At 42.2% G+C, this 25,967-nt stretch overlaps 1 protein-coding gene across 1 annotated transcript in view; it reads right to left on the bottom strand.

The window, feature by feature from the left end:
- Positions 1–25,967, bottom strand: part of LOC142251236 (short transient receptor potential channel 5-like) — a 576,680-nt gene that overhangs the window by 237,965 nt on the left and 312,748 nt on the right. The window contains exon 3 of the mRNA XM_075323853.1: positions 24,751–25,272. Coding sequence (XP_075179968.1) covers positions 24,751–25,272 — 522 coding nt within the window. The remainder of the gene's footprint in view (positions 1–24,750; positions 25,273–25,967) is intronic.

Here is a 25,967-nt window from a genome sequence, read left to right as displayed (position 1 = left end):
CAAAAAACAAGTACACCCACTGAGCGGGACCCGGGCCTCAATCTAACAATAATAGATACGACTGAAAAATACAGTGTTGAAAGATAAGCATATATAGGCGACTAAAAGGAGATCACAAAAAGTGCAATGTCAAATATCAGATATCAAATATCCATGTATAATGCATATGATCTATTATACCACCAAGAAAGTAGCAATAACAGATGCTACCGTGTATAGGTATAGGCGGTGCTACAAATACATGTGTCTATATGCCAACAGGTGTGTAGAACAGTACATGCAAATACCATAAAATACATGAATATCAGTAGTGGTCAGGTTAGTACCCTAGCCAATATGACCTGGACAGGGCCAGTGCATATAGGTACACGTATCCCAAATGGATAGGCCAGAAGGAAATGACCGTACAAATAGACCACGAAAATAAGAAAAAACCCTATGACGTTAGACCCCCTGCAGGAGAGTCTTGAACAATGCCAATATGTCCTGATGGGGGAGCATATGGTGGTATCTACAGTACAAAGTATGACAAAGGGTAGTTACCAATGGGCTGCTAAATGCAGAGACTAGAACATGTAGCTGCAGAGATAGTACAAAGAGTCATACCTATAGCAAAATCATACCAGCAGTAACAGTTATATGTAGGCCTATGAAGTCCAAGAGAATAAAAATATATGGTCATAAGTATAGTATGGGTTATAGGATACAACCTAGACAACACTGGATGCTCCTATAAATAAATACAGGCTGAAGTCATGCCGGCATGCCTTGACAGCGGAGCCAAGGTGAACAGGGGGCCGCAGCCCTGGTACAAGACACTAGTTGAAATGCAGAAAATAGTCACCAAAAGAGGCCAGGGGTCAATAGATCACACAATGGTGTGTGGAACGGAGGATCAATAATGCCGCTCAGAGGAGGGTGGCCGACGCGTGTCGCCGCCGCAGCGGCTTCATCAGGGCGAGAGACATTTCAGTTTCAACAATCCTTTTACATACTCAAAAATACAAACAACTACAACAAGACACAAGTTTCAACAGACGGGCAGGAACCTCTCCTTGCCTCTTCCTCTTTTTCCTTCTACCCTCTCCATCCCCGTGATTGGACCTTTCCTTCATTGTTCCCCCTCCCACCCCAACATTTCTTTGTAAAACACATGTTTATGATTGTTAACTTCATGTTATCTTATTTCTGTATCATTAAGAAATATCCTAAATAAAGAATATATACAACAAAAAAAAAAATCTGACTATGACTAGTACTGTATTTATTGATTGATATGTCAAAATAAATTGGACTATTATGGTAAGAATACAAAAACATTGACAAGTCTGTATTTTTTGACAATATATATTTTTTAGAACAAAAAAATATCCTTGCCTCCACTTGCCATAAATGCAAAAAACCTATGTTAGATACATACTATAGCTATTACTCCTTTTTTGTGAAAGCATGCGAAGATCGTCCATCTGTTTTATTTCGTTACTTATGCATATGAGTAACTACAGTTAGGTCCAGAAATATTTGGACAGTGACACAAGTTTTGTTATTTTAGCTGTTTACAAAAACATGTTCAGAAATACAATTATATATATAATATGGGCTGAAAGTGCACACTCCCAGCTGCAATATGAGAGTTTTCACATCCAAATCGGAGAAAGGGTTTAGGAATCATAGCTCTGTAATGCATAGCCTCCTCTTTTTAAAGGGACCAAAAGTAATTGGACAAGGGACTCTAAGGGCTGCAATTAACTCTGAAGGCGTCTCGCTCGTTTACCTGTAATCAATGAAGTAGCTAAAAGGTCTGGGGTTGATTACAGGTGTGTGGTTTTGCATTTGGAAGCTGTTGCTGTGACCAGACAACATGCGGTCTAAGGAACTCTCAATTGAGGTGAAGCAGAACATCCTGAGGCTGAAAAAAAAGAAAAAATCCATCAGAGAGATAGCAGACATGCTTGGAGTAGCAAAATCAACAGTCGGGTACATTCTGAGAAAAAAGGAATTGACTGGTGAGCTTGGGAACTCAAAAAGGCCTGGGCGTCCACGGATGACAACAGTGGTGGATGATCGCCGCATACTTTCTTTGGTGAAGAAGAACCCGTTCACAACATCAACTGAAGTCCAGAACACTCTCAGTGAAGTAGGTGTATCTGTCTCTAAGTCAACAGTAAAGAGAAGACTCCATGAAAGTAAATACAAAGGGTTCACATCTAGATGCAAACCATTCATCAATTCCAAAAATAGACAGGCCAGAGTTAAATTTGCTGAAAAACACCTCATGAAGCCAGCTCAGTTCTGGAAAAGTATTCTATGGACAGATGAGACAAAGATCAACCTGTACCAGAATGATGGGAAGAAAAAAGTTTGGAGAAGAAAGGGAACGGCACATGATCCAAGGCACACCACATCCTCTGTAAAACATGGTGGAGGCAACGTGATGGCATGGGCATGCATGGCTTTCAATGGCACTGGGTCACTTGTGTTTATTGATGACATAACAGCAGACAAGAGTAGCCGGATGAATTCTGAAGTGTACCGGGATATACTTTCAGCCCAGATTCAGCCAAATGCCGCAAAGTTGATCGGACGGCGCTTCATAGTACAGATGGACAATGACCCCAAGCATACAGCCAAAGCTACCCAGGAGTTCATGAGTGCAAAAAAGTGGAACATTCTGCAATGGCCAAGTCAATCACCAGATCTTAACCCAATTGAGCATGCATTTCACTTGCTCAAATCCAGACTTAAGACGGAAAGACCCACAAACATGCAAGACCTGAAGGCTGCGGCTGTAAAGGCCTGGCAAAGCATTAAGAAGGAGGAAACCCAGCGTTTGGTGATGTCCATGGGTTCCAGACTTAAGGCAGTGATTGCCTCCAAAGGATTCGCAACAAAATATTGAAAATAAAAATATTTTGTTTGGGTTTGGTTTATTTGTCCAATTACTTTTGACCTCCTAAAATGTGGAGTGTTTGTAAAGAAATGTGTACAATTCCTACAATTTCTATCAGATATTTTTGTTCGAACCTTCAAATTAAACGTTACAATCTGCACTTGAATTCTGTTGTAGAGGTTTCATTTCAAATCCAATGTGGTGGCATGCAGAGCCCAACTCGCAAAAATTGTGTCACTGTCCAAATATTTCTGGACCTAACTGTATACTGTCATGAAATTTGTCATACAAATTCAGCTATAAAATATGCACTTTTAAAATACTTCAATATATGCTGTGTGTGTTAAAGGATCCATTAGAAGCCTTTGTTGCAAATTCCTGAACTACAGAGCTGGCAGTGATATGTTTCCTTTGGGCAGAGCATCTTGCATTTGGAGATGCTCTGCTGTGTTTCTTTGAGCACTAGCTGACAGGTTGTTTGACAGCACAGGAATCCATGCAGGTTCCAGGAGGTGCTTTTACTCAGGTGTTCTACCTTCCTGGTAATTGCTCTGTTTTATTACTGAACATGCTGTCCCAAAACTGCGCCAGTCGTACTTTCTGGTTCTGCAGTTGTGCTCTTGGCTTATGTTTGTGCTTGTGTTCTGATCTAAGTTTCTTGACTCCTCTCTGCCGCCTCCCTGTTCTTGTTGTTACTTCCTGGCTTCTGACCTCGGGCTGTTACCTGACCACACCCCTCTCTGCTCTCTGAATCTAATATGTACTCTCCTAGAATTCTGACCCTTGGCCTGTGACTTGACTGTGTTTCTGCTTACTCGCTGTGTCCTGTCATGTTCTCCTGTTTCCTAACTCGGCTCCTCTGACTACCCTTCCATCTATACTAACCGTAAGTAGTGACTAGCATCACAGCCAGCCTCCACAATTGTATCCTCTTCTTTTTTAAAGCAGATGTTAAGCTAAATACAGAATATGCATGGCTGTGCATGCTATGTCACAGCTATTCATATTTATATTTAAATGATTTCCAAGGACAGAGCACTAAGATGCCATTCTCCAGTGTCCACCAAGGTGTATGAACCAGTCTTCTCTGACCATAGGCACGGCTGTAAACATTGTAGTGATTTATTTTCCTTCTACTTTAAGGTCTACATCTCTTGTAAAGATTCTTTGCTTCATACTTTTGTCCTTTTACTTAACCTTCAGGAGTCTACTGAAGAATATTTAGACTAATCCTTATTATATAATAATTATCCCTAAATAGAATGGCCCATATCTATGACACCATATGGCAGATTTAAAGGTGACAAAAATAAATAGTCAAAGGAGCTTGGGGAATACAATAAGAGCAAAAACTGGCCACTTTTGATCAGGTGACATATCCTCTTTAGGGCAGCTTCTTCCTAATTTTGGATATTGCTTTTTGGCTATGGCTTTTTTCAGTTTTTTTTCTGTCACTTTTTCCTTATTCCCACCTATTTATGTTATGTAGTGAGAGTGTATTCAAATACTTACCTCATTGTCTTGTTTGTTTCCAGCTCCTTCTGGCCTACGTAGTCGCTCTTCAGCTTTGCCGGGTCACATTGTGTGGGTTAGTGCTTCGTTTCCAGCGCACCATATTTTTGAGCTTATAAGACACACTTTTCCTCCCAAAAATTTGGAAGTCAAATCAGGGGTGCATCTTATAAGTCGAATGTAGCTTATCGGGGGGTAGTGGAGAATGGCCACAGGAGGCAAGGGCAATGCTGGAGGCTGTAGGCTGTGCTGCAGGCAAAGCTAATGCTTGCTGTGGGCGTGGAGGCAGGGGCCATCCTGAAAATGTTCGCGGTGCGGGCTTCAAATAATGGTGCCTGGAGTTGACACATGCACAGATTGAATTCTTAGTACAAGATCTCATCTGTGCACGTGCCGCCTCCAGCCCATTGATCTCCCAGAAAGGAATATGGTGTCCAGAGATGGCGCGTGTGCAGATGAGATCTCGGCTCACCATTGAGCCGATAGCTCAATCTGCATATGCGTCAACTATGGGTGCCATTTCTTTGAAGCCTGTACCAACCTGTCCTGTGACTCCGCTCCACCACCACTGCCGTCCCCCCGGTAAGACACCACCAGATTATAAGATGGACCTCATATTTTTTTTTTTACATTTTGTTTTTTTCTAAATTTGGGGTGCACGCCACAATGGCACCAAGCAAAAAGCACCACTAAACCAAACTTTCACCAGAGAGAATCTGGGGCACCACATCTTACAGACCAACACAGAATAAACTATAGCTGGCATGTGTAGAAAGATTCCAACAATATAAATAGGAGGGGAGCAGATGTGATAGGCCTCCCCACAACATGGGAGTAAAGGAGCAAGCAGACTAGCAGAGATTAACACTTGTTAGCCTGCGTATGAATCAACACACAGCAGGTCAATGCCCGAGTCTGCCTGTGTTGATCCTAGACACCAGAGAAACCATTGGGCGGAGTGTCACAATCTGCAATCTGAACAATGCCGCCATGACAGTCGGCGAAGTTTGAGCAAAACTCCATGTGACATTTAGGTTATCATTCAGTCCCATTGCCACAAGTGTATAAAACCCAGCCATATAATCTGCCTATATAAACATTTCTGAAAGAAAATCTCATACTAAAAGAGCTTGTGGAAATTAACCATGGTACTGTAATAGGACGCCACCACTGTAACAAGACAGTTTGTGAAATTTCTACCAACCTAAACATTCCCCCATCACCTGTTAGTCGTATGTTGAAGCATTACGGACTGACAGCAACTCAGCCATGATGTTCAGACCAGGAAAAGAACAGAGATGCTGAGTGCTGAGAATGCTCCGCTGACTCAATACTGCACTGGCATGGGTTTACATAGCTGAGCAGCTGCGTGCAATCTTTACATCACCAAGCACAATGGGAAGTACTAGATGGAGGTGTGTAACATTGTCACCTTTGGACTTTGGAGCAATGGAAATGTGTTCTCTGGAGAAATGAATCAATGTTCTATCTGGCAGACTGCTGATAGACAAGGCTGGGTGTGATGGACGTCAGAAGAACCGTTACCTGCCTGACTGCATTGTGCCAACTATAAAGTGGAAGAGGGGTAGTGCTACTGGATTGTTTTTTAGGGGTTGGCCAAGGCTTCTTATGGCACATTTATTCAGTCATTTTATGGCCTGTGTAAATAGAACAATGTGCTGCAGATAACAATGATTTTTAGGCGTTCTTACAATTCACCACATCTGAAGAATGAGCATTTTGCTTGTTGATCAGGTGAGTGTTTGTCTTTGTAGATAAGCTGATAATCAGAAATGAGCATTCCTAAATGCTTGTTTATTGGTTATTGACTCATCTACATGGGAATTTAGTTTCAATGAAGAAATATGTTAATGTTACAGTATACAAAGACATTTTGGAATCCAATTTATTTCTAATTTTGAGTGATCAGTTTGGGGAATGCACTTTTTTGCTCCTTATGACTGTGTCCCAGTACACAAAGGGAGATCCATAAACCCATGGTTGGTTGAGTTTAGTCTGGAAGAACTTGACTTGCTCCACAGAGCCCTGACCTCAATTCCACTAAACAGCTTTGGGATGAACTAGTATGGAGATTGCAATCCAGGCTTTCTCATCCAACACCAGAGGATGAATGCACAAAAATTCCCTCACATACACTCTACCATATTGTAAAAAGCACCCAAGAAGAGACGAACTACCACTAGGTGTCACCAGATACAACTAGTGATGGGGAAGTCAAACAAACTGGAGGTCAGGAGCCAGGAGGTCACGTATGGAACACAGGGATTGAGTGGATTCGAGGTCCGAGTACAAGCTGGAGGTCAGAAGCAAGGAATCATGTAAGGTACACAGGGGGAAAGCTGAGTCGACGTCAGGGTACAAGCCGGAGGTCATGAGCCGGGGAACAACATCAGAGTCAGGGACATGGGAGGAGAGGGGTAACAACAGGTCCGGGGTAGTATGACAAAATCAAAGCACATATGGGAGCCATAGCACTTACTGCAGGCAGGAACTATGACTGGCGGCGTTCCAGATGAGGTTGCTCCCTAATGAAGCAGAGCAATCACCCAGAACAAGGCGCCTGGAGGGAGGTCTCTCCCAGCACCAGCGCAGGAACAGATGACAGGAACAACCTATCCAGCGTAAAATACAAAACAGAACATTGGCTCTGCTGGAGAGCAGAGCACCATGGATCAGAACCATGAGAACATTGTTATAGTTGCAAGGGGGGTCAATTATGTATTATTGCCTATGGATTTTTGTAGGTGCCCCATACTTTGGTTCATAAGGTGTAGATGTTACACTTGTAACTATAAGCCACTTTGTGTCCAAATTAAGACCTGTTCTCATCCAACTGCTTCATTTCAATTGATCCAAATGAATCATTCCTGACGGATCCAATAAGTCCATTAAGTTTATTGTTATTTAATGCCAAAAATGAAATTGTAGACTAAGCTACTCCTGCTATCAAAAAGCATCAGGATAAAGCCCAGCACCAGTTGTAAAACAGTCTTAGACATACAGTAAATCCTGGTATGATTAGTAATAATCATCCAGCTTGTACAGAAACATTAACAAACTAGAAGCCATGATGTGCTTGCACCAAGGAGTTTGGTTAATGAACACCTCAGAGATTTTTGTTTTTGTTGCAGAAAATTAGATGTTCCCCTTGTCGCATAGTCATAGTACATAGGGCATGTGAGTGGGGTTTTTCATTTTTTTTATTTTTTGCACACTACATCCGATCACACTGTGTGAGCCCATAAAACACTACAAGTGGATTATAGTGGGTTGAGTGTACTCCAGCACAGCGATGCTCATGCACGTGGTTTGCATACGTAAAGCACCAAATCTTCGAACTTTACTTTATTTTTTTTTAAAGTCTGTGTTTGGTTACGAATACCTGTGACGCCCTGGCAAAACCAGGTAGTCACACAATAGGCCCCCGCATAACACCTTCCCTCACCTAGGTCACATACAGCCGACATGAAACCCTAGTCACCCCCCTCAGGGCAAGACAGGCACACAAGTGGGCGGGACCAGGCGGTTAGGGAACGCCCACCTAGGAGTCTAGACAGCCCGGGGCGGGAAAGCAGACAGATTGAAGTTGTAGTTCAAGTTGCGAGGAGTGGAGGCTAGAGCTAGGTGTAGCTCCAGCGGAGGAGAAGTTCAAGTTGAACGGTGCCAGGGTAGGAGCCCTGATACCTTAGCTAGGTGGCAGATGGTGGTGTTTGTCATCAGGAAACGGGAAGATGGCTCGGCAGATCCGAGGAGGACCGGGACAGGGTTGGAGCCTGCCGGTACCGACAACGGAAACCCGACTGGAAACCGTGCACAGAGAGGGTACTCGGACCCTGAAGCCAGAACCGAAACCAATGGCCTAGCTAATCAACCGATTGGGGCAGGATTACAGGTCCTGTCCCAACCAAAGTCCCACAAGCAGACAACCACCCACAGATAGGAATAGGGCGACCGCCAGGGCCCATAGATCCCACGGGTCAGAGTCAGCGGGCACGCAGAAAGACGGGAGCGGACCCCGTGTTCCATACCAGGATGTCCAAACACACAACCACAACCAGTGCAGAGGAAGAGGCGGCGACCACCAGCTCGGGTGGGGGACCAGAGTACAACCGGTTGCGGCGGCCGGCCACCAGCACCTTGGTTTACCAAAAGACTCGTGTGATTAATTTACTTGTGAGTAACCAAACATCCCCTGGTACATCCGGGCGCGCAGGCCCCTGCCATCGCCAGATCCTGCACAGAGACACTGGGCCCCGGGGCAACTATCCCTACCCACGGAGGGGTTAACATCCGGCTGCCTTTACATCTCCCCCGGGTATCCCACAACAGCAGCGGTGGTGTCCCACTTCACCACACACGGTGGGTGGCGTCACGAACCGAATACGGTCAAGGCTCTACAACTACGTCCCCCTTTTCATTCGGTGTGTCTGCCTGACCCCCGGGTCCGGAGGATCCCTCGAGCCATACAGCGGGTCCGGATACGAGCAGCACCGGCTGCTCATACTTAACACCAAACCTCGGTTTCGCTCATCGCTACAGATGTGCAATCCCGTGGAAGTTCGATTTGGCAGGTTCAGCCAGACTTAAGATAAAGTTCGGTTTGGGGCCCGGATTTGAACTGAACCCCAATTGGAGTCAGTTCAGGTCTCCGCCTACATGCAGCCAGCCATAAAGAGATCACTTTCAGGGGAAGGTGGGTGGGGTTTTTTCATTTTTTTTGTTTGGTGTACACTACATCTGATCACGCTGTTGTTACCTTCAGTGCGAGCCATTCATACACTGCAAGCGGCTCACACTGGGCTGAGCAAAAGTCTGAAGGCCACTTTACACGCTGCAATATCGGTACTGATATCACTAGCGAGCGTACCCGCCCCCGTCGGTTGTGCGTTACGGGTAAATTGCTGCCCGTGGTGCACAACATCGATAACACCCGTCACACGGACTTACCTTCCCTGCGACGTCGCTCTGGCCAGCGATCCGCCTCCTTTCTAAGGGGGCAGTTTGTGCGGCGTCACAGCGACGTCACACGGCAGCTGTCCAATAGCAGAGGAGGGGCGGAGATGAGCGGCCGGAACATGCCGCCCACCTCCTTCCTTCCTCATTGCCAGTGGACGCAGGTAAGGAGATGTTCGCTGTTCCTGCGGTGTCACACACAGCGATGTTTGATGCTGCTGGAACGACGAACAACATCATACCTGCAGCAGCAACAATATTTGGGAAAGGAGCGACGTGTCAACGAGCAACGATTTTTCACATTTTTGCGCTCGTTGATCGTCGCTCCTTGGTGTCACACGCTGCGATGTCGCTAACGGTGCCGGATGTGTGTCACTAACGACGTGACCCTGACGATATATCCTTAGCGATGTCGCAGCGTGTAAAGCACCCTTGACATCTTTGAGTTCAGCTCTTAAAAAATGGGAGCTAAAACAAAAGTGTTACATTTATATTTTTAGTTACAAGAGAAAAGGTTTTGATACCGTGTTAGCCAGTTGAAAAATCATTGATTGTTCTCAGTGAGAGAAACAAAATTAAATTAATGTAACTAAAAATGGAGGATACCCGAATGTACCGCACAACTATGGAACAACAAGATTCTAATTTTGTTTCTCTCACTGAGAACAATCAATGATTTATATTTTTGTTCAGTGTGTATATTAATAACCTTACTTTCATGTTATGGATGGAAAAGAATGTTCAGACTTGTCAAAATTTTGGAAATTGTTCTTGTGTTCAGTGAGATATTGATTAAAATCCTACTTTTCAAAGGTAGTGTATGTCCTTATGTTCCTTATGCTGAAAACTGAATATATTGGGAACTATTTGCTAGTTTGATAATTATTTTTTTATCTTCTCTTAAAAATATAATAAAGTTTTCTTGGTATATTATTGAGCTTTGCTGTATGTATTATGGTTATTGATTATAACGAAAGATGATATTTGTTTTATCTTCCTGAATACAATTTGGGTAAGTTTTCTGATTCAAACTAATCATCTTAAGTTGCTACTGCCTTATATTGATGAAGTAGTTTGCATAGTGTGCACGTTATTTATTTTGTTAATGGAAAATTCTGGTAAGTGAAAAAAATTAATTACGTAAACCTAACGGTAACATGTCATCAGATTTTTGCTATGTAATCTGAAGACTGCAGGAGATAGAGGCTGACACACAGAGATCAACAACATGTCATTTATTACCCTGTTGTGCTGATTACTTATAGAGAAGGTTTTATCACCTGAGATTCTAATTGCCCAGACTATACTAATCTAACCATGACCCTCACCCTTCTGAAAACCCGGGTACGGTTTATAGACATTGTACATACAAAGCCTAAAGTGGGCGGGGTTAGCTTTTTCAGCTTTCCTACATTGCTAAATATAAAAACTTTGATTGTGTCAGAACTGCTGCACCTAGTAAACTAAGTAATAAATAGTAAGATTCAGGGTCTCTTTACCTACATCATGCTGCTCTCAGATGAGGCAGCAGAAACCTGCTGACAGATTTTTTTTTTAATGGGGTTATCCAAATTATACATTTTTGGAAAACAGCTGTTACTAGGGATGAGGGAGTACAACAATGCTCGGGTGCTCTGTACTTATAACAAGCAGCCGGATGCTCAGTAGGGCTTGACTCGTGTACCAAGTATAATGGAAGTCAATGGGCAACTCAAGCATTTTTCCCAAAAGATTTTTTGGAAGAATGCTCATGTTTTTCATTAACTTGGTTTATACTCGGTATTGTACTTGTTTTTATTATGTATACACCTTTTCACATGTAAAGCGGCATGAAATAAATGGCACTATAATAATAAATAATAATAATAAGAATACATGAGTTGAGCCCATCCGAAAGTCCAACTGCTTGACACAAGTACTGAGCACCTGCGCATGGTAGTGCTCACTCATCACTACTGCTAATGTTAAACAAAAAAATCCCATACAACAGTTTTCACTTATTCTTTTCCCTGCAATCCAACACTGACTTCCAGTCTTTGGTTACAGCAATTACACACCAGGTGCATATATACAATCAGTGGCAGCAGTGGTCATGTGCTATAGTATTGGCATGGAATGGAGCAATGATATACTGTAAGTATTATCTACATGATGTACAGTGTTTATTGTTTTCTTATTACATCAGCAGCAGTTTAAAATATATTATTTTATTTATTGACTAATCCCTTTTAATAAAAAACAAAACATAAACAAAAAGCATTTAAAGAATTGTTATTGTCTATATGGGTAACAACTACTAGGTAACAATCACTTATGGCAAACATTACATTGCTCATTGTAGATTAGCGCTCAGTTTTCACAGACCCTGTATCTGCATTAGAGCCTTACACACTGGCACAGACCCTGTATCTGCATTACACCCTTACACACTGCCACATACGCTGTATCTGCATTACGCCCTTACACACTGGCACAGACCCTGTATCTGTATTACGCCCTTACACACTGGCACAGAGCCTGTATCTGCATTACACCCTTACACACTGCCACATACGCTGTATCTGCATTACGCCCTTACACACTGGCACAGACCCTGTATCTGTATTACGCCCTTACACACTGGCACAGAGCCTGTATCTGCATTACACCCTTACACACTGCCACATACGCTGTATCTGCATTACGCCCTTACACACTGGCACAGACCCTGTATCTGTATTACGCCCTTACACACTGGCACAGAGCCTGTATCTGCATTACACCCTTACACACTGCCACATACGCTGTATCTGCATTACGCCCTTACACACTGGCACAGACCCTGTATCTGTATTACGCCCTTACACACTGGCACAGAGCCTGTATCTGCATTAGCACCTTACACACTGCCACATACGCTGTATCTGCATTAGGGCCTTACACACTGCCACATACCCTATATCTGCATTAGCGCCTTATGCAATGGCACAGACCCTGTATCTGCATTACGCCCTTACACACTGCCACATACCCTATATCTGCATTAGCGCCTTATGCAATGGCACAGACCCTGTATCTGCATTACGCCCTTACACACTGCCACATACCCTATATCTGCATTAGCGCCTTATGCAATGGCACAGACCCTGTATCTGCATTACGCCCTTACACACTGCCACATACCCTGTATCTGCATTAGGACCTTACACACTCTCACATACCCTGTATCTGCATTAGGGCCTTACACACTGGCACATACCCTGTATCTGCATTAGGGCTTTACACACTGGCACAAACCCTGTATCGTTAGGCCTTATGCGGGCTTTACACGAGATGAGCTATCGTGCAATGCATCGTCGGGGTCACAGTTTTCGTGACGCACATCCGGCATCGTTCACGACATCGTCTCGTGTGACACCTCCGAGCGACGCAGAATCACTCACAAATCGAAGAACACAGCTTACCTGCGTCCCGCGGCTCCCGCCGCCAATGCGGATGGAAGGAGGTGGGTGGGATGTTTACGTCCCTCTCATCTCCGCCCCTCCGCTTCTATTGGCCGACCGCTGTGTGACGTCGCTGTGACGCCGAATGTCCCTCCCCCTTCAGGAAGAGGATGTTCGCCACCCACAGCGAGGTCGCTCAGCAGGTAAGTACGTGTGATGGCGGTTTAACGACTTTGTGTGACATGGGCAGCGATTTGCCCATGAAGCACAAACGACGGGGGCGAGTACGATCGCTCGTGCAATCGCACGATAGATCGTAACGTGTAAAGCCCGCATTACATAATTGTAATAGGTGTAAGGCTCTACCGCCCCCACCTTGCAAGACACTGTTTCCTCAGTAAATCTGTTACTGTATAAAAAAAAAATAATATGAGAAGTGACCTAATAATTGTATTGTACTATGATGTGATGTATATGTATAGTATAAAATGTGTATTGAGAGTATTTGATTAATATCTGTGTAATGTGGCCATCTAGTGGCCAAATTTTGAATGACTGCTCCCTGGTTCCTTAATATGTTGTTGAGCAGTTAACGTTTATATTCGCAGCCCTGTAGGGAGAAGCTTAGTAAATAAAAGTTAGGCCTCCGTCATCTTTGAGTTAGGAGTTGTAGGAAAGGAGAATTGACTTGATATTGGATTGGAAACCAAAATATCAAACATTCATCTTTTTTTCAGCGGTGTGGATCTTCTTTTTTGGCCACAGTGTTGTGATAGACTGCGCTTATATGTTTCAGCCTAAAAAGACAGACCCAGCTGAAATAAGTCATACTGAGTCTATAGTTTCGGGGATTCAGATGGAAGCCTCTTACAGAATCATGAACGGGATCCAAGCCATGGTGGGAATCCCGCCTGTGGACGCCGAACAAGAACGGTTATGACTGTCAATATTGATTGTCACTTAGTATCTTAGGAAAAGCATATAAAAGAGATTAATGGAATATAAATGACTGCACACGAGAGTACAACTTGCAAGAGAATATTTTTTAATTGGAAAAAAACAAATTAGAGGTTGTTGTATAATACAGTGAGTCTAATCCCAGAGTTATAATGATGCCTTATTATCACAAACTGTGACCTTCAATGTGATAGTGTCTCAGTCACGTGCTAAGGTTGTTTCGCATGTTGTCAGCAATGTCACGCATAACACAGGTTGCTGCCAGAAGTAACCTATTACATTGACGTCCATATACCTTCCTCTGTCACCCCTATTATCATAGAAAATGAAGGGGTTACTTACTAACTGGTGAGAAAATGAGTATGCATTTTATAAAATGAGAGATTTTTCGTCACCTGAATTAATCTTTCATGCGTGCTATGCATAAATGTATAACAATTATGTCCCTTCTGTCTCCTAAATAAATAATTAGCCACCGGTAGTGTTGTGAAATTCATAGCATTCATTTATTTGACTCATAACGGCTCCTGATTTCTTCCGAGGTTGAAGAGGTACCTGATCTTACAACGGAGAATTACACAGCCAGGCGGGGATCTGGAGGCAGCAGGTATAGACTCTTCTGTGTACAATGCATTCCCAGGCTGCTTGAACACCAGTAGTAATATACGTCTCTTAAATCTCCGAGCTTTGTATAGATCCATCGATTATCATCAGTATATAACTCCCAGTTCCACCATTTCTCATTTATTATTCCTTGTTCCACCATTTTTAAATGATTGCAATAGAACTGGGACTTTTCCCATCTGGAAAAATGTTGAAGTTGCATGATTTTTCATATTCACAATCAAATATGTCCACACTTTATATCATTCCATAAGGGGGCCGACGGCGCGCATGCCTGTTGGTACTTCACTGCTTAAGACATCCTCATTGCGTGTGCTTTTGATGTTACAGGAAACATTTCCTTTGACCCGCGACGTCACGAGGATGGCAGGAAGCTTCAGGTTTGCAGTGGAATGTCCAGGATGAATGCGCCCAATTAGTGCGGTCAAACCTTTTTCACTTGTGGGAAGGTGTGTATTTAGCCTACATTCTCCACACATTCCAATACAGCCCCCTGAGGAAGCCAAATGAGAAATGCACGTCAGGGCTGCAGATTTGCACATAAAAAAACAAACAGAAAAATTGTATTACCTTTTTGCAAAAATGTACAGTATAGACCAAAGGTTTGGACACACCTTCTCATTCAAAGAGTTTTCTTTATTTTCAGGACTGAAAATTGTAGATTCACATTGAAGGCATCAAAACTATGAATTAAAACATGTGGAATGAAATACTTAAAAAAGTGTGAAACAACTGAAAATATGTCTTATATTCTAGGTTCTTCAAAGTAGCCACCTTTTGCTTTGATTACTACTTTGCACACTCTTGGCATTCTCTTGATGAGCTTCAAGAGGTAGTCACCGGAAATGGTCTTCCAACAGTATTGAAGGAGTTCCCAGAGATGCTTAGCACTTGTTGGCCCTTTTGCCTTCACTCTGCGGTCCAGCTCACCCCAAACCATCTTGGTTGGGTTCAGGTCTGGTGACTGTGGAGACCAGGTCATCTGGCGTAGCACCCCATCACTCTCCTTCTTAGTCAAATAGCCCTTACACAGCCTGGAGATGTGTTTGGGGTTATTGTCCTGTTGAAAAATAAATGATGGTCCAAAAAAAACACAAACCAGATGGAATAGCACGCCGCTGCAAGATGCTGTGGTAGGCATGCTGGTTTTGTATGCCTTCAATTTTTAATAAATCTCCAACAGTGTCACCAGCAAAGCACCCCCACACCATCATACCTCCTCTTCCATGCTTCACGGTGGGAACCAGGCATGTAGAGTCCATCCGTTCACCTTTTCTACAAAGACACGGTGGTTGGATCCAAAGATCTCAAATTTGGACTCATCAGACCAAAGCACAGATTTCCACTGGTCTAATGTCCATTCCTTGTGTTCTTTAGCCCAAACAAGTCTCTTCTGCTTGTTGTCTGTCCTTAGAAGTGGTTTCCTAGCAACTATTTTACCATGAAGGCCTGCTGCACAAAGTCTCCTCTTAACAGTTGTTCTAGAGATGAGAAGGTGTGTCCAAACTTTTGGTCTGTACTGTATATACTAAGTACCCTGTTATTAAGCACTTGCATTTTATTTATTTATAGTCAGGGTATTTTTCATACAATTTTTCTGTTTGTTTTTTTTCTAGTCTTGAGGCTGCCATTCACATGCTTGTAATGTTGCATGTTTACTGAACAATTGTTACAGCTCAGTTTCTTTAGGTGTTTTTAGATTTGCACATAAGCAGCATTAATGACATGGGTGAGCATTATACTATATATGTACTTATGCTGTTTGCAATTTTGTACCCATCAGGTTTACCAGTCTTTGACACATTGTATGTACTGGACGTTCTTAGTACTTATGCAAGATTAAAATTGTGGATATATACTGTATAGTATATAACATGTAAAGTGCCATGGAATAAATGGAGCTATAATAATAAATAATAATACATACAGTACTACTCTTTTGATTCTCCCAGTAGTCCTTATTCATTGACTACTCTATATATACTTACCTTATGGTCCAATAATGTCTGTATTTGTCCATCTTTGAGCCTTCACTATTGAGCATTCTGCTGCTTTATTTGCTTTGTTTAATTTTAATGTAATTATTTTTATACCTAATAAAAATTGTTATATTGTTCTACTTTTTCTTTTGTCTATTTTAATTGTTTATATATACTCCATATATTCTTAGATATAATGTATTATTTAGGAGTTCCCTATATGTAAGTTTTGCTGGGATCATGATTCCCTTAATTATTTATTATACCCATGTTTGGATATTTTTAGTGTCAAATGCGACTGCATAGAATACCAATATTCCCAGCAGCACTTAAAATATAGGATAGTAAAAAGAAATGCAACAAGTGGATAAGAATAAAAAAATCTATATATTTTTTTTTCTGCTCATTGACAGGTACAATTTGTTGACTGTGTTTACCTTTTCATGAAAAATTCAGCAAAAAAATACCACCATAATGTAGCCAGAAAGACATCATGAAGTACCAAAGAATACAATACAGTACAGAATGTAACTGCGAACCATACTTTGTTAATGCAATAGTAGTCATGATGCTTTGCTGAATTTGTCATATGATGGATCGAAATGGCAATTGATGAGCCCCGTGAACCTATAAATGGGTCTGTTGAACCCATTGATGGACCCTTCACCACCCCAATATTGGCTCCTAGGGTCGTTTTCACACTGCGTTCCTCTCCCCGTTCAGTGGTCCCATCAAGGCCTCCGTCCGAACCCCCCGCAAAACAGGTTTCGGATGTGTGCGCTGACTTGGTCATTGACTATAATAGTGCAGACGGAGTCACCATTTTCGGGAGTATACACCTATTGGGGCGGACACCTAGACGTAGTAGACTGCGTCTGGGTGTCTGCCTCCAGTAAGCATATACTCTCAAAAATGGTGCACGACAGAGCTCATGGTGACTCCATCTGCACCATCATAGTCAATGGCCCCATGGGCACATACATCTGAAACCCGTTTTGCGGGGGGTCAGGCGGAAGCCCCAATGGGACCACTGAATGGGGATAGAAACGCAGTGTGAAAGAGGCCTAATACTTGTGTGGGTATAGTAGTCGTAGCTTTTGCAGACTACTATTAGCATCATTTATCCTTTTTTTTATACTAGAACATTGTAGACAGTCTAGCTGCCTAAATCCTTTCACGCCACAATGGCTGAACTGAATGAATGCATTTGATGGAGCCAGGATCTGTAGTACACTGACAGCAAAGTGCAGGCATAAATAAATGCTGGATTACTGAAGCAGTAAAACACTGGGGGAAGAAAGTGCCTGTCTGACACCATTCAGGCTGTATTTAATGTTGGTGTGCCCAAGGCACTGTCTATGAGCTTACTATAAAATGGCATTCATGCCCCCTAGGTGCTTTTCTGCATCTACTTCTCTATTACTTATTATTTAAAAAATAAATGGTTAGATGTATTGAGTAGAAATGAAAAAAAAAAACAAAAAAAAAAAAAGAGAGAATACAATAAATAAAATGAATGTATTGTACGTTGTACTCTTACACAAGGTTCAAGAGATTGTACCCCCTCCACTGGAGTTAATATTCTTTATTTTTGTGGAGTAGCATTTGGCATTATACTGTTTTAATATATTTAATAAAGATTTGACAATTTTTATATTGCTGATTTTTTTTCAGCTTATATTGATTAGATGTCACAATTTCAGGAACGTGCTGGGCTGTTAGTATTGTTAGTGACAATTTAGCTGTCCAATCAGAGGCAGGGGCATTCTAGGCAGTCAGTATTGTTAGTGACAGCTGAGCCACCCAATCAGAGGCAGGGGTGTGTTGGGCTGTCAGTGACAGACCAGCCTCTCAATCTGGCCGGGTCTGCTGAGTTTCCTCCAGGTGTCATCTGTTCAGGGTGATTAATTATCTGCTATTTAGCTGGCTAATAATGGTCAGACTATTGCCAGTCGTAGCTTTGCTCAGTGGTGTGTGTGCCTTGTGTTCAGTGTTCTGCAATTCTGATCTTTGTTGCCTGACCTCGGACTTCAGCTTTCGACTATTCTTTTGTATTTCTCTTTTAGCTTTCATATATTTTGATCTTTGATGCCAGACCACGGATTTTGCCATCTGAACATTTTTTTGCCTTACCCTTTTGACTTTGATGTGTTCTCCTGGTATTTGACACTGGACTCCTTGACTCTTTTGTCCCACAACTTGTCCATGAGAAGTGACTCTGAGTCACATTATTAATGTTCTGTCTTAAAAGAAATTATACTGAAATGTAAGTCATAGTAAGGGGGGATAATTTCATGATTGCTGGAGGCCTGAACACTGGGACCATAACTGATCCCAGGTCCAGGTTTGGCACAAAAGTGTGCAGTCACTCTATATTACTTCAAACTTGTGAATGCTCACAATGCTCGCTGTCAAGATTCTCCGGCACCACGACTGGATGGTCATGTGACTGGAAGTATGTTGTATATACTCCCGGCCACAATCCCCCTAGATGTGTGTGGCCTCACTCAATCTGATTGAATTGGGAAAGCTCTTGTATGTCAAGTTGGAATGTGGCCGGAAGTATGCATATCACATGTTTGCGGTCTTGCGACTAACACGAGAGCATACAGACAGCATGCACTGTGCATGCTCTGAGGATTCACAGACTTTTGTGTCAAACCGGGACAATCCCTTTAATGGAGTGGAGCTTGAGTTTGCACACCTATTCATTCAATAGGGCATAACTTCAAAACCTGGTACAAACCATTTAACAACATAGTCTAATAATAGGATTTGATGACATGGAAATCGCCTTTAGGAGCTCAGCTATGTTCTAAATGATTGATAGAAAAGGGCAGTTATGTAATTGTTCAAATGTACATATTCATCCAGCATTTAGGTAAAAAGAATAATAAATAGGGATGATCGAATACCTCAAATATTCGGCTTCGCAAATATTTTCCGAATAGGTCGCTACTATTCACGAATATTCGATGCACAATGTAAGTCTATGAGAAACCCGAATAACAACTATTGGGAACTATTCGGTCTTCCCATAGACTTACATTGTGCACCGAATATTTGCATAGCGGCGACCTATTCGGAAAATATTCACGAAGCCAAATATTTGAGGTATTCGGGCGGCACGGTGGCTCAGTGGTTAGCACTGAAGTCTTGTAGCGCTGGGGTCCTGGGTTCAAATCCCACCAAGGACACCATCTGCAAAGAGTTTGTATGTTCTCTCTGTGTTTGTGTGGGTTTCCTCCAGGTACTCTGGCTTCCTCCCACACTCCAAAGACCTACAGATAGGGACTCTAGATATTGAGCCCCAATGGGGACAGTGTTGCCAAAGTATGTAAAGCGCTGTGGAATTAATAGCGCTATATAAATGAATAAAATTATTCTTAATTATTATTATCCCTAATAATAAACTTAATTCCAAAATAATTTAGAAACCATTTGAACAGAGGATGAAACCACTTACATACACATTTCGACAGTTAACTATAGTGGTAGTCATCAGCAAATAATAACAAAAATAAGGCTCCTAAATGTAATTTATTTCTTCTAAATACGGATATGGTTAAATAATGAGAACAGTTTACTAATGAAGCATTCACTCTCTCATTAGATTCAAACCTCCAGGGAATCTTGAGTTGCGAATAAAACTCCAGAATGCCTCCCTGTCAAAGAGATGTCACATAAGATATTTTCTCCTTTGCAGGCTTTTTCCACTTTAAAATCCAAATAGATTAAATTACATTTCCTTTCATAACTGCTAATAACATTTTTAACCATATGAGAAAAGATGCAGTCTTTAGGGTAACTGATGTCACTCAGCTGCTCTAAAATATGATCCTTTCTTATTCATTTTGGAAAGAATGTAGAGAATAAAATATTCTTCATGCTAGCGGGTTCTGTCCACTAGATAAGGCATAATTATTGCATTTCTGGATTCCATTCTAGGATACCCACTGAGCGAAAGAACAAGGTGTCTATGTCCAGAAAAAAATGGCGTGGAGCACCTGGTCATGCATGCGTCCCTCCACTCAATTCTAAATTTACAGCACTAACCAGTATAACAGATATTCTTGAATCCTAGCTCCTTAATCTTAGAATGGCTTATGAGTGACCAACTGCTCCATTCAACTCCAGGACCAAAACCGATCTAAGCATAATTACATATTGCTGTTAAATTAAGGAAGGAGTTAGGCGGGCTTTGCACGTTGCGACATTGCAAGCCGATGCTGCGATGTCGCACGCGATAGTCCCCGCCCCCGTTGCAGGTACGATATCGTGTGATAGCTGGCGTAGCGAAAATTATCGCTACGCCAGCTTCACATGCACTCACCTGCCCTGCGACCGTCGCTCTGGCCGGCGACCCGCCTCCTTCCTAAGGGGGCGGGTCGTGCAGCGTCATAGCGACGTCACACGGCAGGCGGCCAATAGCGGCGGAGGGGCGGAGATGAGCGGAATGTAAACATCCCGCCCACCTCCTTCCTTCCGCATTGTGGCCGGCGGCAGCTAGGAGATGTTCCTCGCTCCTGCGGCTTCTCACACAGCGATGTGTGCTGCCGCAGGAACGAGGAACAACATTGTACCTGTCACAGCACCGGCATTATGGAAATGTCGGAGCCTGCACCGATGATACGTTCATCGTATCATCTAGGTTTTACACACTACGACATCGCAAGTGACGCCGGATGTGCGTCACTTTCGATTTGACCCAACCGACATCGCACCTGCGATGTCGTAGTGTGCAAAGCCGCCCTTAATGTCTTAAAGCCTGGAAAAATGTTCTTAGAGTGTGGGGTTTCACTTTTGGAACAAAAACTTGTTTAGGGGGTGTGGATAAGCTGAGTGGATGCAGGGAGTGTCTCTACTTATTATGCAGTTAAGTATTCTGCTATTTGCTATCATGTAAGGAGCACCTAAATTTATGCATAAAGTTAGAAAAGAAAACAGATTAAGTCCGCTCACCTATTCATGGAACCGTGCAATGGATTCAGTTAGTGTAGACTGGAAAAACAATCTATAGGAAAAAGGGTAATCTGGCATCCAGAATCCATAATAATAGACAATTTATTGAAGCATCCTTAAAAATTTTTACTCCATGGAATTTCTATTTTTATGGATCCTGGGTGCTAGATTGCCCTTTTCCTATGGATAAATTCATGAATGTCACACCTTTAGTTCTGAAGAGTATAAAATAACTGATTTTCATTAAATTAATTTGTCGAGCTTTGACAATCACATGTCTGTGTATTTCTTTAATTCTCACCGGCGCCGTAGAATGAATCCCAGAAACTTTTAATTGGAGTAAGAAATACTTCAACAATTCCCTATCCAGGTGCTAATTTATGTTGACCGGAATACCCCTACACGTGTGGACTTTTTTTGAAACTAGGCACCAGGACCCACTTAACCTAAGGGAATATTACATCCAAATTAGCCTTTTTAGCCCGTTTGTTATATTTAATTACAACAGTGTTGTGGTTTTTTTTCCTGTAATAGAATTCACTTTGTTTTTGGTATGTGTTAGAAGATCTTGTCATATAAATGCTACTATAAGTGCTATTACTCCTTTAGTTGGCAAAGTTATAGGGAACATTGTGATGGAATTAACTTTGTTGGAAACATAAGGACCTGATGAAACATTTAAATTACTTTAGAGCATTCCTAATGATCAGTTGATCCCCATTAATTCCAATACTAACATATATGACAGGTAATGTAGCTGGGGAAAGCCTCTCTAGTCAGGCATCTCTGCAGGGGCAACTATAGGGAAAATGTAGCTTTTTATGGCTCTTCAGGTAAATGGCACCTTATATAATACATAGAACGCACAGGTACACAAGAATGGGATACACTTTTACATGTTGACAAGGTGACAAAACTTTCAGGCAATATACTCACATTAAATATTTACCATGAATGGGCTCAGGATGAGGGACACATATTCCATGAAGAGGCTCAGGATCGGGGACATATATACCTGGACGGGGTCCAGGATGGAAAACATATATTGTATACCTGGAAAAGGCTTTTGAAGGGGTCCGGGATGGAAAATATATATACCTGACAGGGGCCCAGGTTGGAAGACATATATACTGTACCTGGAAGGGGACCAGGATGGAACGCATATTTACCTGGAAGGAACCCAGAATGGAAGACATATATACCTGGAAGAGGCTACGGTTGCAAGACATATATACTTGGAAGGGGTCTTGGATGGGGGACAATACATGATCAGTGACATTACTAGATAATGGGTGGAGGGTACAACACATATGTCTTTATATGATTTAGAAGGCTACAAGGGCCCATACATCTGACCAACAGGCGGGGGGGGGGGGGGGGCGGGTTTGAGGTCCATTGGACTCTAGTTACACCAGTACTTAAAATTTTACTTGGTCTTCTCTTCTAAACTTCATATTGTTCAATTTCAGCCTTTGACCCAAGAACAGATAATGTTTCCAGGCTCTCTTCCTGACACTCCACTCCATTAGTGTCAGGAACCTCCATTAGTGTTCATATTCCCACACCTCATTGAGTCCTTCTCAGCTGAGTAATATGTTGAACTTCTCTAGTGCTTCTTATATATTTCACTCCTTTATTTTATAATCCTATTCCTGAAAACGTTTTTGACTCATCCAGTGCTCACTCATTTCTTATTGAACTCCTTGAAACCTAACCTTGGTTTATACTGCCCCATTTAAAGGTATCATACAAAAGAGGCAGATACCCTAATTCTAATGTGGGGGTCACTTACTAGGATAATTGCTGTAGGTTTGATAAAGCACTGAAGTTCTCAAGATTCATGAGCTCTAACTAGCCTCACCTCTTCACCACTAACCGGCAGCTTTCTGCATACACACAGTGAAGTCAGAAAAATGTTAATCAATGGTGTAGGTGTAGTTATAAGTAGCTAATCACTGACAACACAAGAGTAGACCGTACAGTAATACTTAAACCAATGTTCCCCCATCTCCAGTCCTCATGTCCCCACCAACAGATCATGTTTTCAGGATTTCCTTACTAAAGTACAGGTGGTAGAATCATCACTTGTGCAGATTATTAAATTATCACCTTTGCAATCCAAAGAAATCCTGAAAACATGCAATGTTGGTGGACCTTGAGGACTGGAGTTGGGGAACACTGATTTAAATTATGGCAAGCAGCCCAATAAGTAAATCGCTAATGGAAACAGTGTACCTAACTTTATTTTATGCAGCCCTTAGATTGGGAAGTGTTAAACTGATGACAGATTACTTTTAAGGATCCTTCTGTCTCTAAATTCTCTTCCTATCCCTCATACCTCTTGTTCAGCATACCTTTTGCGAGCTCTATTTCTTTTCCTCTTCCCCGTGCTATCAGAGATCCTTAAGGTTCAGGTACAAGTTCTCTCCTCTTTTATCTTTATATATAACCCATTAATTAGAATACAAGTTACATTTATCACTCCTACCTCCAAAGGTCCACACAGTTCCGCATAACCCTTTATTTCTTTCCTCAGTTGGCCCCTCACCTATCTAATATTGATGGTCACTCTAAGGGGTACTTTGCACGCTGCGACATCACTAGCCGATGGTAGCGATGCCGAGCGCGATAGTACCCGCCCCCGTCGCACATGCGATATCTTGTGATAGCTGCTGTAGCGAACATTATCGCTACGGCAGCTTCACACGCACTTACCTACCCTGCGACGTCGCTCTGGCCAGAGACACGCTTCCTTCCTAAGGGGGCGGGTTGTGCGGCGTCACAGCGACGTCACACGGCAGGCAGCCAATAGAAGCGGAGGGACGGAGATGAGCGGGACGTAAACATCCCGCCCACCTCTTTCCTTCCGCATAGCCGGTGGAGGCATGTGTGGAGAAGTTCCTCGCTCCTGTGGCTTCATACACAGCGATGTGTGCTGCCGCAGGAACGAGGAACAACATCGTGCCTGTTGCTGCAGCGAAATTATGAAAATGACTGACACTACACAGATCACCGATTTACGACGCTTTTGTGATCGTTTATCGGTGCTTCTAGGCTTTACATGTTGCGACGTCGTTACTGGCGCCGAATGTGCATCGATTTCGATTTGACCCCAACGACATCACAGTAGCGATGTCGCAACGTGCAAAGTACCCCTAAGGATGTAGCTTTTACAGAATGTCTACTTTTAGTAGCAATGATCAAAATGGTGAATGAAGCGCTATGCAAAATTGCAAACCCTAACCTGAGCTTACAAAAAAAATCAACAAAGTCAACTCTATATATAGATAATATCTGAAATTACAGTTTAAATTTTGTCCATAGGTGAACCTTAGATAATAGGAATATTTCTTGTCTGGTTTTTTTTCAAAATTGATGCAATAAAAAAGAACAAAAAAATATATGTTAAAACAATGTAAGTTCACCATACCTCTTTCTGATGATACTTTATTGCTACCTTCAGCTTAGCCAGGTCATGACACTTCTGAGGATCCAGCTCCTCACTCTGGTCATCCCTGTGGTTAAGTATAATTTCCAGTTCTCGAGAGCTCCTTGCTTGGTCAAGTAGATCCTTGGCAAACTTCTTACATTGCTGAGATAATTCTTCATATTCTGCCTTGAACTCATTCTCCACCTTGCTGAGCTCCTTCAGTTCCCACCCAAGGCGGAAAGCTGTTAAGATAGGGTCCTCACTGGATAAGGCAATCAAAGATGGGCTGGCCAGAGCTTTGTAGATGTTAAGTCTAGACCTGGAGTGTCTGAGACTGTCAACTTCCGAGCTGGAGACACATTCCACACAGTTGCAACGTATCTGATGTGGGCGAGGTATTGTCACCCTTCTTTGGACTAAAAGTTTTATAATTTCATAGTTATTAGTGTGAGCTGCCAACATAATGGGTGTAATGTCTGGCGTGAATTCTGAAAACTGGGTGTCCATCATTAATGTTGGTACCTGGAGAGAGGAATAAAGAATAAATAGCTAAATCACTTTAAATTCTTTAATATTGTAAAGGTACAGGTAAAACAAACATAAAAATAAACTAAAAGTAGAAAAAACATTGCGGAATTTCTGAAGGTAGAAACTTATTGTAAATGCAAACTTCATACTATAAAAGGCAGCTGATGATAAATCCAGATTCCTTAATGGGGTGGTCTGATACTCAGAAGGAGTACGGCAATCATGAAACCATACAGAGCATGTATCGCAATTTTCATAGTCTGTGAGTTAACTAATTATATAACGTATTGAGGCCCAGAAGCTCATAGTTTTGCCTACAATTTTCTTTTTGACTAAATATAGGAGATGATCACATCTTTTGAAATTCAAATTCGACAGCTTCGAGTGTTTCCCCAATATTTCATTTGCAGTGATTAAATTTTCATCTGAATCTCAATACTGTAAATCCTCTACCTTCCTGGAAAACACATGAATAGCACTTTGAGGTTTCCTAGTAATGTATTAAATCTTTCCTGAGTTGTTCAACATAACACAAATTAGAACAAAGATGTATTGACCTGCCCTCCTTGTTTCCAAGTGGGTTAAGAGTAAAAAAAATAATGTTAATTTCCTGTAACTGCTGTATATTACAGAATTATCATGTCACTGTCACACTGACTCTGCAGCTCCTGCACCTCCCTACCACATGA

This window comes from Anomaloglossus baeobatrachus, chromosome 9 (assembly GCF_048569485.1).
Source record: "Anomaloglossus baeobatrachus isolate aAnoBae1 chromosome 9, aAnoBae1.hap1, whole genome shotgun sequence".
Lineage (NCBI taxonomy): Eukaryota > Metazoa > Chordata > Amphibia > Anura > Aromobatidae > Anomaloglossus > Anomaloglossus baeobatrachus.
This window is presented reverse-complemented; position numbering and strand designations above follow the sequence as displayed.